The sequence below is a fragment of the Falco naumanni genome, chromosome Z (genome assembly GCF_017639655.2).
Source record: "Falco naumanni isolate bFalNau1 chromosome Z, bFalNau1.pat, whole genome shotgun sequence".
Classification (NCBI taxonomy): Eukaryota; Metazoa; Chordata; class Aves; order Falconiformes; family Falconidae; genus Falco; species Falco naumanni.
Genome location: NC_054080.1, coordinates 12,815,488 through 12,829,289, shown reverse-complemented (window position 1 = coordinate 12,829,289; position 13,802 = coordinate 12,815,488). Strand labels below are relative to the sequence as shown.

General features: G+C 42.8%; 1 protein-coding gene across 1 annotated transcript in view; it reads left to right on the top strand.

Moving 5' to 3' along the window:
- Window positions 1–13,802, top strand: part of SVEP1 (sushi, von Willebrand factor type A, EGF and pentraxin domain containing 1) — a 128,755-nt gene that overhangs the window by 99,932 nt on the left and 15,021 nt on the right. The window contains exons 39-46 of the mRNA XM_040580415.1: window positions 499–724; window positions 1,829–1,984; window positions 3,888–3,951; window positions 4,645–4,818; window positions 5,831–6,004; window positions 7,941–8,114; window positions 9,820–9,996; window positions 10,884–11,054. Coding sequence (XP_040436349.1) covers window positions 499–724; window positions 1,829–1,984; window positions 3,888–3,951; window positions 4,645–4,818; window positions 5,831–6,004; window positions 7,941–8,114; window positions 9,820–9,996; window positions 10,884–11,054 — 1,316 coding nt within the window. The remainder of the gene's footprint in view (window positions 1–498; window positions 725–1,828; window positions 1,985–3,887; window positions 3,952–4,644; window positions 4,819–5,830; window positions 6,005–7,940; window positions 8,115–9,819; window positions 9,997–10,883; window positions 11,055–13,802) is intronic.

Here is a 13,802-nt window from a genome sequence, read left to right as displayed (position 1 = left end):
ACCCACTTTTGCGAGCCAATTGAGTTGCTCTTGGTGAAGGTCCATGTGGAACAGAACAAATCAGCCTTAAATATCTTAAGTAAGTGCCCTGTGGTCAGCATAAGGCTTGGTTTGTTCTTGGAAGAAAGTGAGATCATCTTTAAATTGCTTGGCAGTCACATGCTGTTTACCTAACCAACAGCACTCCTTGCAAAAGGGCAGCACAGGAGCTACGCTAAAGCGTTCAGTACCCTCCACCCACTAAAAGCCACCAACTCGCTTTCCCTTGTGGTGCTGCAGCAGCATGAGGCAGCTGGAGATGAAGTCTGAAGCTTCAAGCTCTTGCAACAGAATAAAATCAGTCCAGACATGCTTCTGGGTTACCTTGAAGTAGTAGAGAAATCCCAATGTGTGCTTATGAACAACTTGTGCTGAAAAATGGCTGTCTGACTTCATAATTTATGGGTTAGCTTATCCCTAGCTGTGTGTCTGTGGTCAGGTCTTCATGCTGTGTTGCAGATGCCTGGAAGGCTACACAATGGTGACAGAGGTGGATGTATGCATTTGCCAGGAAGATGGACAGTGGTCTCCTCAAAATATTTCCTGTTGCCCCAGAAAGTGTCCCCTCCCAGGAAATATCACCCATGTAATCGTACTTGGGGACAACTTCACTGTGAACGCAAACATCACTTTGTCATGTGTGGAAGGCTATAATCTGGTGGGAACAAGTACATCTGCGTGCAAGGTATAGTGTTATTTGCAATCTTTTATTTTGCCAGCTTTGTTGAATTCAAGAGTCCTCCTCATGCCCTCATTAGCTTTTGGCCCTTAATTGCACACAGCAAAAAAATTTAAAGCATGTCCTGCAAAATATAATGTGCTTCCTTGCTGTCCAGTAAGAACAATTACTGGTTTTCAGAACTAGAAATTACTGATTTCTTCTTCCATTGAAAATTAATGTTGTCCTTTAGAAAAGCATTCCTTTTTTCACATTTCAGGGAATAAATCATGTCCAAGAATTTAAAAAGATGTATCTAAGATTTCTAATGTATTTTGAGGGTTGTGTGCAGAGCTCTTTTTCTCCAGAATAACAGGCAGCACACATTTTAATCCGCTTTGCAGCTGTAGAAACTTGAATCTACAGTATGTTAAAGCGCAAACATCTTCATCAGTTCTGCTACTAACCTGTTGTCACATTAGCTGTGGACAACCTTCGCTTAAGCTTGTAAATAGACTCTTTGAAGTCACGAAGTCCGCTTGTATGAGAGAGGCTGAGCATGTGTGGTTTTGCTCAATCAGCACTTCAATAAGGAGAAGTTTTCCTGTTATTTTGCTGTTTCAAAAATCTGTGGAAGTAGGAGTAGGTGCATTTGATGAGTGTCTCTTCAGGTATCGGACTTCCCTTGGAGAGCCTGGGAAGGCAGCTGGAGCACTTAGTCATGCTGTTAGACATTCAGCCAGGGGACAGCTACAAGTACAGAACATGGTATCAGGCATCTGTAATTTCATTCTTCTGGTGTGTTCCCTGAGCTATTAGGTAACCTTGTACAAGTGAACTACCCTTTCCAAGCTTCTGTTACCCCATTTACGTTTTCTTCCTTCTGTCTTGTAACTCTAAGCTGAATGTTTCTGCCAAAGCTGAGCTCCTGTCTATGTTGCCATCTTAAAAGTGTTGCTTAAATTACTGAGTTTTATTAAGGATTGCACAGATAATAATATTACATTACCCATATCTGTACACCCACAGCCACTGGATGCTTCTACTATGATTTTCCTAACTTTTTCATTTAAACATGAATTAAGCATATAAAGTGGTGCCTTCACACTTCAAACTACATCTGTTTTTCAGGAGAGTGGATTTTGGGTGCCACCATTTTCTGATGACATCTGCATTCCTGTGTCCTGTGGGACCCCAGAGTCTCCAAAGCATGGATTTGTGGTTGGCACTAAATACAAATACAAAGATGTGGTTCTTTATAAATGTGATTCTGGCTATGAATTACAAGTAAGCAAGCTCAAATCTTCAGTGCTCTAAACCTTTAGTTGTCATTTTCAGTTCTTATGTGATTGCGAGAATGTATTATTTCTGGTCTGTACTGATATATTCCCTTAACTGCCGCAGAAGTTAGGTATCTGCTGTTGTTATTGTCTGTAGAAGGTTCCTGGTATGTCTGGGAGAGTACTTAAATGACTTAAGAGTATATTTGAAGCAAATATAAGCATCCTGTTCAGAGATACATGTTCAGCAGATACCTTTCAGTGTTGTTTTTTTTAAATGGAAAGTTGTTTCAAGCCCTTTGCAAATACAGCATTATATATGCTTGTGACCATAAACCATGGAAGAATTAGTTTTTCATGTATTGCTCTCTTGAACTGGTTCTTTGGCCAGACTTAGATTGCATTCTTCCCTCTATTTCATAATGTCCCAAGCATTATGTCTGCTGCATTGTGCCTTTCAGACACAAAGCTCCTGATAAACTCCACTGCCCTCAGTTCTATGACATAGCTAGATGGTACCAAAGTGATATCTCTTGTTTTAGTAAGGCAAAGGGATTCCAGTTTGTTCAATGGCAGCTTTATTCCCTGACAGAGAAAGGAACAAAGCTCGTTCCTGTCCAATACTTTTTACTATGAGTATTGGGCTCTTATCCCCACCTGAGCCCTGGATCAGCACTGCAGTCCCATTTCAGGACTCAAGCTAGCCAATTTAGAGCTGCCTCAGGTGCGTTTTCAAAAGCTGCAGTGAATTCAGAAATGAAAGTATGTTGCTGAGGCACAGCATGGCCTCAGCCATCCCCAGGTGATGGCAGAGTACAGCCCAGTCACATCCAGAGGCATGAGGTGGTGGAGGTGTCACCAGGACAGAGGCTGGCTCTTAATGCTATGTTTTGTGAATACTAAGCAGAATGCAAGTCTGTTTCCTTTGTGCTGTTGTAAGACCAGTAATAAAGTGAGTACTTCGTGAATGGGAATTTACCCAGTCAGGAGGGAATTCACTCAGTATAGAATAAAAAAGAGAGTTTAGAGAATGCTTAGGTAACAATAAATTTAATTTGCATTTTGTTGCCACGTATGTAATATCACTGAGGATGGAGGGGCGGGTTGCTATTTAGACAGATAGGTAGAATTGCTGTTTCAGGTAAATTTTGGAGGTAATAAGCTAGTGCTTTCATACAGTAAAAAGTCCTTCCAAGCTTTGTATTCCCGCTTCGCCACCTAGCGTCAATCTGTCTCCTTGAAGTCCTGATTTTTTTCCTTTGGGAAGCAAAGTCCATCGGGTGTGATGCCACATGATCCTCAGGTCAAACAGCTGCCCTTGTCAGTGGGTTTGCTTTGTAATGAAAGTACATTAGTTCAAGGGACACATTTGGATGTTGTTCTCCATGTCTTGGAATAAAGTAAGAAATCAGTTCTGGGCTATTACACTGGCTATAAAACCTGTACCTAAGAAAGGTTATTTATAAGCAAATTTAAAGAATTGAGTGTTTGGGATGTGGTTAAAATCAGTAGGTTACATTTATAAAACACAAGCTTGTGCTGTTATTGAAAAAAATGCTAGTTAGATTTTCTGTGAGTGAGTCCTGGGAGGAGAAAATCTGTCATCATAACACATTCCTGGGAACAAGAGTGGTAGAACTGACAAGAAAGATAATATCCCAGGGAGAAGGATGAGAGAACTGACTAGCTGGCCCCACAAACTTTTGATTTATAAACAATACCCATCACTTTGCAGGAAAGAGTGCTACCCTAAACTCTGCTGATAGACTTGGGTGGCAGCATTTAGCTGTCTCTTTTTGTGGGTTGCACTTGGAGGGAAAACATCCTGGCCTTGCTGGGTACTAGAGTTGATGGGAGAAAAGAACGGACTAGGTAAAGTTGTTCTTTGAGCATTCTCTTTTGTTTCACAGGGTGATGCAGAGCGGACTTGCCAAGAAGACAGGCTTTGGAGTGGCTCAGTGCCTGTGTGCAGAAGTACGTTCCGCCTCAGTTTATCACTTAGTGTTGGTCAAGGGTGATTTTACACAACAGAAAACACTAATACTTACTTTGCTTTATAACTCATACGGTCTGCATTTGCCTAAAAATTTTGGCAGGGACCACTGATAACATCCTGGTAGAGCTGCAGAATGGCTGGTGCATGCAGGTAATAGTGTGAAGGAAATTACTACACCTTGCTGCTGTATCCCTAAGAAAGCTGTGCAGGCAGCTTCCAAGTTGAAATAGGTCTGACAGTTGATGTTATGATTTCTGGGGTTACTGGGGACCTCTGAACACATTAGTTGCTAGCAGTCACAGGTACTTAACATCCTCAAAAGTGGATACTTATTCCCAAAGGTGCTTCACTTCTGTGAGATGTCTGATGCCCACTGACTGCAATGCCAAAATAGAAGTTGTCTGCATAAGTATTTACCAGCTGTTGGGTGTAAGTGGCAATAGTGGACTCTCCCAAGACTTCCTGCCAGCATACCCACAATAGATTTTTGTCTTTTAGTAGGAACTGGAAGCAGAAAGCATGATACTCTTCTGCTACTCAGGGGTAAATATCTGGGAATGCCCAGACACATGCTGTGTTCTTTGCCCATTTCTCAGAGTAAAACCTGTGGAGGTAGGTCCTGAACAGGGCAGGATATTATGGCTGATAGTAACATATTCCTTGTGTTATAGGAGTATCATGTGGACCCCCAGACATGATAGAAAATGGATCAGTTCAGGGAGAAGAGTTCCTGTTTGGCAGTGAGGTTTTTTACAGTTGTGACCCTGGCTTTGAGCTGCAGGGACCAAGCCGAAGGATTTGCCACGTTGACAAGAAGTGGAGCCCCTCCACCCCTTCGTGCACCCGTAAGTAGCAAGCAGAGCAACACGGTGGCAGTTTTCCAGGACAGTTTGTTCTTGGGAACAAACAGAGTGCTTTTGCTGGCTTCCTCCCAGTCTCCCCCTCCAGCTGGAGGGCTGTAACAGGAGGAGCCAGAGGAGAAGCCAGCAGAGAAATTGTCATTGGCAGTTCCTCTCTGGTCTGAAGGGAGCTCCTTTTGGCACATTAAAATGGCATAAGCATAGAGTTGTGCTTAGGTCGGTAGGGGAGGAGTGTGTCTTGCTGTATTTGATTTGCCTTGCATTGCAGTCAGGGGCCTTGGACATCATGTGCTGTGATGGTTAATCTCTGCCATGCCAAGGATGCCAAGGCTAATATATCCTGGCCACTCTGTATGTCTGGAGATGGAAGACTGTGCTCCCTAGTAACAAATCTTGGCTGTCTGTGCAGCAGAAGGTCATTAATGGTAGGAACATGGAAGGAAGGATTTATGACTTATTTCATACAGGTTATAAATAAAATGCTAATATTTTATAATCTTTACCAATAAATCATTTTTCATCTTCTCATGGTGATGTCATAGTCCTAATCTTTGCATTCTTCTCTCTCACCTCTCACGAGTTTGCCTTGTCTCCACAGTAAGTGTGGGACAGGGGGCAAGATCCTTCTTAACCACTGTCATTTTTCTTGAGGACACCTTGCGATCACCTTCAACTGTAGAGGGAGCAAAGGAGACTGCAAATGCAACCTCTGGCCTGCTCAGAAGAAACAATCTGGATCGCTGATTGAACACACCTCATAGCTCACAACACCATCAGATACATTTGGACACTTTCTCTCTCAGGTGTCCGAAGCCTGAACCCCAAGAGAGAGGGCAGGCAAGGCATCATATAACCCTTCGCCATATAATACTTCACTGCTTCTTTCTTCCTACCTTTCCATTAATTCAGTGTGTGAACAGAGCTGTCAGACAGTGTGTAACAGATGGAGAGAATGGCCTTCATTGTCTGTAAAAAACCAAAATGTTTTCTCTTCTAGGAATTACTTGTGGGCTGCATCCCTCAGTAGAAAAAGCAGAGGCCATTTCTACAGGAAGCACATATAGAAGTAATGTAACTTTTGTGTGCAACTCCGGGTACCATCTTGTTGGGCCCCAGAATATCACATGTCTTGCCAATGGGAGCTGGAGTATACCCTTGCCGTTGTGTGAAGGTAACCGTTTCACGTCTAGCCTGGCACGTTTCATGACCTAGCACATTCCAATCTGGGATAAACAATATCTCCTCCTTCATGCATGCATATCATATGATCCAGGGATTGAGCTGATTTTGGGAAATTATTCTGTAATGTGCATTAAAAATGGTGCCTGAAAAATGAGATGTGTCACCATGAGCACTGCCTGTTACCAAGCCAGAAAGAGCTTAGACATCATTTTTCCTAAGGTTGCAATCTGCAGTTTAGCAAGTTTAATGAGAGATGAGTTTACTTGCCATCTCAGAAAATCAAACCCCTACCAAAGGTGGTAGCTGCATGGACACAAGTGACTTTTCTCCCAGCGATCTCCTGTAGTCAATTAAGTTGATACTCTTGTTTCTGAACTTTGGGCCCCAAAGGCAATCTCAACAGCTCAGCCTTTAACCTCCACTCTACTCACATGAACAAACACCATGAATGTGTACCATTTTGCAAATCACCACTTTCAGGTGCTCCCTCAGCAGGTCCTGTCACTTGAGTCACAAAGCAGAATGAATGCCAAGTGAGAACTGTCTGTGTCACATGGAGTGTGCGGTGGTGGGTGGAAACAAGGCTGTCAACACATAAAGAGAACGAAAACTTAAGATCACAAGTTTGCATAGATAGCCAGTGTTGTTGGGTGATTGTTCGAAATGTAAAGCATATAGAAGCTTACTAAATTGCAGTGTCATTAACTTCTGAGTGCACTTCATTCTTGGCCTCTTTGCCATAAAAACACAAAATCTGGGCTTCGTGCTTTTCTTTTCCTCGAAACACACTAACTTGTTTCCTGCCCATCTACTTCCTTTCAGGCCGTTCTTGTCCCTGCTGCATATACCTCAGGTCTCCCAAGCTGAACTGTAGACCCAGCATCCTGCTTGCTTTTCATAGCTGCTCTTGCCATTCTTACATGGGGCTGACATGATGATGTCTCCACACCCAGCTGCACACACAGATCCAGAGGCAACCAACATGTTGTGACAGCTTCACCGAACTAAGACAGATAATGATCTTCCACTCAAGACAGGTGTTAGGTTCCTGTCACCAGAGCCATGAAAAGTGCATGAATGCTAGGGATCATCAGGTGTGCAGTGTTGGGCAGCCACACAATGCACAGATCACTGTGCGCTACAGTGCCCTGATGCTTTACAGACCTTATAGCAGCAGCCTGGAAAGCTGATAGGGGACATCCACATCAGAGAGGAGGTCTCTAGCACCTAGCCAGCCACCTGAGAAAACTCACACACTAGCGATGCTGAAAATACATCTTGAACAGGGTTGAGCACAGCCACTTCACCAACTCCTGTCTTCCTCTCCTGATGACCTTATGTCTGTCTGATAGTTTAATCTTCGGTCATCCCATTACACAGACCACCTAGGAAAATCAACTGGAAAATGGGATGCAGAACAGAGTCTCTTTTGTAGCAGTGGTAACCCAGCTTGGACTGTTAGCCTGACAGTGTCAGAAACACAGCTGAGATTCTTAAGGGGAGCAATTGGTAATGTCAGTGTTGGCATCTTGCACCAAACCCATCCTTCATCTCTCTGGTATTGTCAGATGAAAAGGAAGGTGCAAAGGGCTGCAAGTTTCTGGGGTACCTCTCAGTGGCAAGAAAGAACCATGTCCATGTTCTGCGCCACTTTGATATGAAGTCATAAATGTGTCCTCTGCTCTCCAGCACTGCCACATTTTGCTGACCTGAAAAACACGTGGCTGTGGCTTTTTTCTGTCACTGGGAGGAGCTCCTTTCCTAGCTTGGCTACATTTCCTTCCCAGGGCTACTGAACTCTCCTTCAATGCTCTTCATGATTAATTGTTCTGTGGCTGCTACTTTAAGCATACTGTGTAATGCAGGAATTGTTAGAAGTCCAAGTCTAATATCCAGCTGTATTAATGTGAGTTCTTCCTTTGCAGAGACCAGATGCAAAGTTCCAGTTTCCTTACTGAATGGGAAGGTGACTTACGAAAACAATACAGTTGGCAGTACAATAGCATATTTCTGTGAGAGGGGATACAGCTTGGAAGGGGAACCTGCAGCAGAGTGCACAAGAGATGGAAGATGGAGTAATCCCTTGCCTCTCTGTAAACGTGTGTGTTTTCTTTGTGATGAAAAATTGGTCTCAATTTGTAAGCACTGAAGTCTAGGCTGCTTTTCATTTAAACTGACAGAAAGAGAGAGCAACTTCTGCAGATCTCTGTGGAAATGTACTGCAATTTTCTTCTGGAGTGGCCACGAGCAGATTTTGTCACTTGTAGTTTAAAAATATGTAGTTTAAAAAATTGGTTTGGCCTACATGGGGAGATTTGTTGGTGTGCGTTCCATTTTTACAGAGGAACAAAGGGAGCAGTTACTAAGATATGTTAAAGCATTAACTTGTCTGAGTGTGGTTTTGTGACAGTAGAAGAACAAAGTGTGTTCTGCCTGGCTTCCCGTAGTTGGAAGGCTGACATAAAATGGAGTCAATTGTAGTCAACCACTCGATATATAAGGAGCAGATGAGATAAAAGTTTGGAGGACAAGGCAGAAAGGCGACTTTATTGTTGTCTATAGCTGACTGTTGGGAGGGTGTAAAGAAAAAGAAGCCAGACTCTTCTCAGAGGTGCACAGTGGTAGGATGAGAGGCAATAGACACAAGTTGCAAGAAAGGAAATTCCAGTTAAGTATTCGAAGAAACTTTTCACAATCATAGTAGTCAAACACAGGAACAGAGACCCAGAGAGGACACGAAATCTCCATCCTTGGAGATACTCAAATCTCAGCTCGTCAAGTCCCAGAGCAACCTCTGACCTAGTTGACCCTGCTTTGAGAGGGAGGTTGGACTTAACAGCTGTATAAATGATTCTGTGATTCTGTGAAATAGCACCTCACATACATGTGCGCTGTGCCACACACACACAGTAGCCTTCTTTGTTGCTCTGTGTCTGTAACAAATTTTAAGATCTGCTGTAGTTTTAGGGTGGTTGATTTGAGATATTTATTTTTTGTATTACAAAGGACTCAGGATTTTAGTTTTCAGGAAACTGGCCTCAATGTCTGCTGTATATAGAGTCCAGCCTTTTCCACAATCATAATGAAATCAACGGACTACGCAAAAATAGCTCAGCAAGCTTACAGCCAGCAATAAATAAGATTATCAGAGAAATTCTAAACTCTAAATCAGGGGTCCTCAAACTGTTTAACCAGGGGCCGGCGCGGATGCAGTGGCAGGCAGCCATCTGCGGCTGCTTGGTTTCCCCCACCAACCCCTGGCGGGGGGCGGGGGGTTCTGTAAATACCGGGGCCAGACTGAGGACCCTGGGGGGCCGTATGCGGCCCGCGGGCTGTAGTTTGAGGACCCCTGATCTAATGGATGTTATTGTTAAGTCTCTGCTCAAACACCTGGATTTTTGCTGCTCTTTATTGACCCAGCCCCTCAGAACAAGAAATAGGATAGGTCTGGGTCTTTTTTAGAGTTACATTAAACAGGAAGGACATGAGCAAATGGTTTGATAGTAACAGGTAGGATATTTCCCACTTAAATACTTGATATGTCTTCTACTGGCATCAGTAGAGTATGGTGGCAAGCTATGTGACAGCAGAGAATCAAACAGTAATAGTAGCAGTAGTATTTTATTACCTTAATTTCATAACGTTACATCGTTATAAATTGGACTTGTGTGCAGCATCTATTTCTATTGCTTTTCACATTATTTGATTTTGAAGTTTGCAGGAACTATTCTAAAGTATTTGCTTCCTTCCTTCCTCCCCTTTTCCCTCCCTTCTCCTTTTCCCTTACACCCTTTCTTTGAACAGCAAACCCTTGTCCTGTGCCTTTCGTAATCCCAGAGAATGCTCTTCTTTCCGAGGTGGATTTTTATGTCGGTCAGAATGTATCCATCAGGTGCAGGGAAGGCTACCAGCTGAAAGGGCAGTCTGTGATCACCTGTAATGCTGATGAGACCTGGACTCCAGCAACAGCCAAGTGTGAAAGTAAGTACCTGATATACAGTTCCACAGGGGTTTGGTACTTTCCAGAGGGCTGGTGACCACAGCTGTATCACACAAAAGTGTGACAGCACAGATGTGTCAGCAGAGCTCTCCATCTAGATGCAGTTATTCTGGAAGCAGAGAACTTTTGTCAGCTGTTGCCATTTGGAGAGGTGGGTTGGTCCAAGAGATCCTGACACACAAAGGTGACCTAAGAAGCTCCACAGAAGAGCTATTTGATTTTCTTTCTAACAAAGTTGTTTCTTTAAAAGGATCCAGAATATACCTATGTGGGTTGATATCCCAACAGCATTCATCCTACTGTCTACTAGGCCCTACTGTAATTTTCTTTTCAATTTACCTTTTGCAAGCACTGGAGCTGGGATTAGCTGTTGTATACACTAAATATCCTGAGAATGATTCCTGTGAGATTATGGGTGATGATGAGGGTTGTAGGGACATGCTGCCTTTTATTATATTTATTGGCACTGACAGAAGGCATAGTGTCTTTTTGCAGACATGTCTGAAAGCTTTTGGCTTCTTGCAAGCAGTATTGATTAGTTTGAACAGTGACTTCACCTCACTCTATAAATCCAGCATTATGAATATCCTGGGACCATCTGAAAGTTTCTGGTCTATGTGGTGGATAGAGCCATTGTTGCATTACCTGAAACTGCTGTTTCTGGTCATCTCAGTGTTCACTGCATGTACGTACAGGTTCTCCCTGTGAGTGTCTGCACCATGAAGAAGTCCTACTTACTAATTTCCCATCAGAAGTGTCTCTCTGGCACCTCGCAGGTCCTTTGTGCAAAGTGCTGTGTCCATGGTTAGAAACTGTATCGTGTAGGCACTGCAGCTTACCAGGCTCTGGGTGGTTTCTTTTTGTTTAGAGATATCTTGCGGCCCCCCAGCTCACACAGAGAATGCTCTGATTCGTGGTAGCTTCTATCAGTATGGAGACATGATCACCTATTCATGCTACAGTGGGTACATGCTGGAGGGGCCCTTGCGGAGCATTTGCTTAGAAAATGGAACATGGACAACACCACCTACCTGCAAAGGTAAGTCTTTTTTATGAACAGAAGCATATCTGAACTTGCCATAAGCGCAGACTTCTCATCCTAACTGCAATAAAAATGAAAATGAATTTTTGCTAGTTTCAGTGCAGTCACAATTTCACCCAGGGCATTTAAAGTGCAGAGTGTTGCTTTATTTCCAAGTGAAACAGAAGGCTTCCACAATTTTTCTCTTTAGTCTTTTCTAACCTTAGAGTTTCTTTTGCTACAGTGTTGTATCCCACACCTAAGATCCTCTCTCCTCACATCTTTTTTGAGAAAGTGATGGAACCAGTCATCTTTCTTACATGCTGAGCTCTTTCAGATAAGCACTGCCACTCAGTCATTCCCGGTCAAAGATCAAGCACTGCCGAAAACAAATGAGATGAGTGCTTAGTCTCCACTGTGTCTAGAGCTTGGCAGGTTCTGAGAATTGTTTTGCAATATAATATTTAAGGATATGTTGATCAGCTCACTAAATAACACACATTAAGTACTGCAGAAAATTTGTGGTTTTAACAAAATACCAAAGACAAAGTCTAGCCTTTCCACCCTTGGTATGCTGGCAGGAAGATGTCACTTCTTGATTTGTTGAGCTAAAATTCACCTGTTTAAATTACAGAATTAACTCTTCTACACAGAAGATTGAAATAAATAAAAAGTTTTGAGCAGAAGATGGGGGAAACTGTTAAAAACATATATGAGCATCTTCAAACAGTAACTTAAAACCAAGGATGAGGCATAGCAAAAGGGTTCCAGGGTCACAGGGCTTTGATGGAAGAGACCTTGCTATGTGCCATTTCTGCATCAGAAGCTTGACTAGCCTTCTGCCATGAGGTAGCTATAAAGCTGTGAGTTACCTTCACCCTTAGGTCTTACCTCAGATGGTGTGACAGCAACCATACTACAAACTGAGCCTTAGGTATTTTGTTTAGAAATTTAAGTATTAAAAGCAATGAAACCTTAGGGCAGATCTGTGGCCAGTCATAAGCAGCCCCATTGCCTAAGCTTGAGAACTCCCACAAAGAGGAAAGGTGCCAGAATGCTCTGGGAACATTGGATCCATCATCAAAGTTGTCTTCTCCTTCTCCTCCTGCAAGTCTCAGCTCCCTGTGTTGAAAATGGAAGTGACAATACCTCCTCTTGGAGATTCTCTGTTTAAGTTAGAAGCCCTTTGGAGATGGAAGATTCTATACCGTGCTAAGCCTGACTAATCAGGGTCCTCTCGTCATTTTTTTAATATGAATTCTGTCAGCAAAATACCATAATGTTAAGACATAGACAAGCTGAGTTGTCCTACACTATGAAAGCACACACTCTGTTAAAATGCTGTATCTAATAGTTATAATGGCCTTGCCTAAAAATCATGGATCAGTAGTTCATTTTGAGGAGACTCAAAACCAAAGAAGTGGGCTCGTAACTCCTGAGTATTTCAGGAATAGAAAAGCTGCTCCTGAAAAAGAGGTTTCTCCTGGTTCTGTGACCATGGCTTGCAATTGCCATGAAGAATCACCTGTCAAGTAGCCAATTAGAGAAGATGTACAGTAAAACCACTCCAGTTACTTCAGATGTCAAGAGGTATCCAAAAGTTATGCTAGAAATTTACACCGCCAGAGCACTGAGACCTTTCTGAAAAGTTTGCCAAGTATCTCGTCATGTCTTTCTAAACTGTGGTGGCTGCAGGATTCGAGGGATCTCTGGATAATAGCTACTCCATCTAGCTAGAATTCATTAGCAAAATTATTTCAATATTGTCTCTTCAGATTGTAACACTTTTGATTCTTCAACTGCCCCTTTAATATTGCTAGCTTTACTTTTTATTCTTATTTAATATTTCTTAGTTACACAGAACCCTACTTTATGCCAAAGGCTGTAGGCTTCTGCTGAGGCTTCTTGCCACTGGTTACTAGGAACCTGGAAGGGCTGATCTGAGAAGCACTGTCAAACATGTGTCCTGTCTGCAACACCATGGAGTCTACTGGGACTGTTCAGAGGAATAAAGATTAGGGAAAAATATTTCAAAAAATGAAGTGGTGAGGTAGACAGATGATCAAGGTGTAGTGTAGGAAAACAAAGAACAAATAACGTGCTTTTTTGTGTATTTGGGGAGAGGAACAATTTCCCCCACTCTTTTTGCCTGAAAAGGGAACTAAAAAGGACTAAAGATGTTTCTGAGAGGACAGACCTGTGTTTTCATGACACATGTCAAAATAATCTTTCAAAACTGCTTTACAATTCATTTGGGGGATTTGCCTAACAAAAGGCCTACAGGACCCAAGCCTTTGTGGTCTACATCAGAAGTGACATGAAAGCACTCTTTGTAGTGACTCATGCTGCATTTCTTGTTTTTGGCTCTGTGAGTTGATTATTAATGCGTTCTAAACCTGCTTGAAATGTTCTGGCCCGGTTGAACAGGTTAGTTAATGCAAATTTTATAATTAAAAAGCAGACTTCGTTAGCTTCTTTGGGAGAGCTCTCACCACCGCTGCACTTGCCTGAATCACTGCTGGTTAGAGGTTGCAGACCAGATTCTGATCTGAGTTTCAGGGGTGAGAAGTATTAGGCTGGATCTGCCAGTCATAAACACCTGCAGGACTCAGCAGGCTGCACGCAGCTTGTCTGACACCAGTTTTTTCTCTCTGAAATGCTCTAAAATCTGTGTTGTCTGTTTGCCCTCTGCCTGCACCTTGCTGACTGTGAATGGTAGTGTGGGGACCTGCCAACCAAAAAGTTCATACCCCATCATCAAACAAA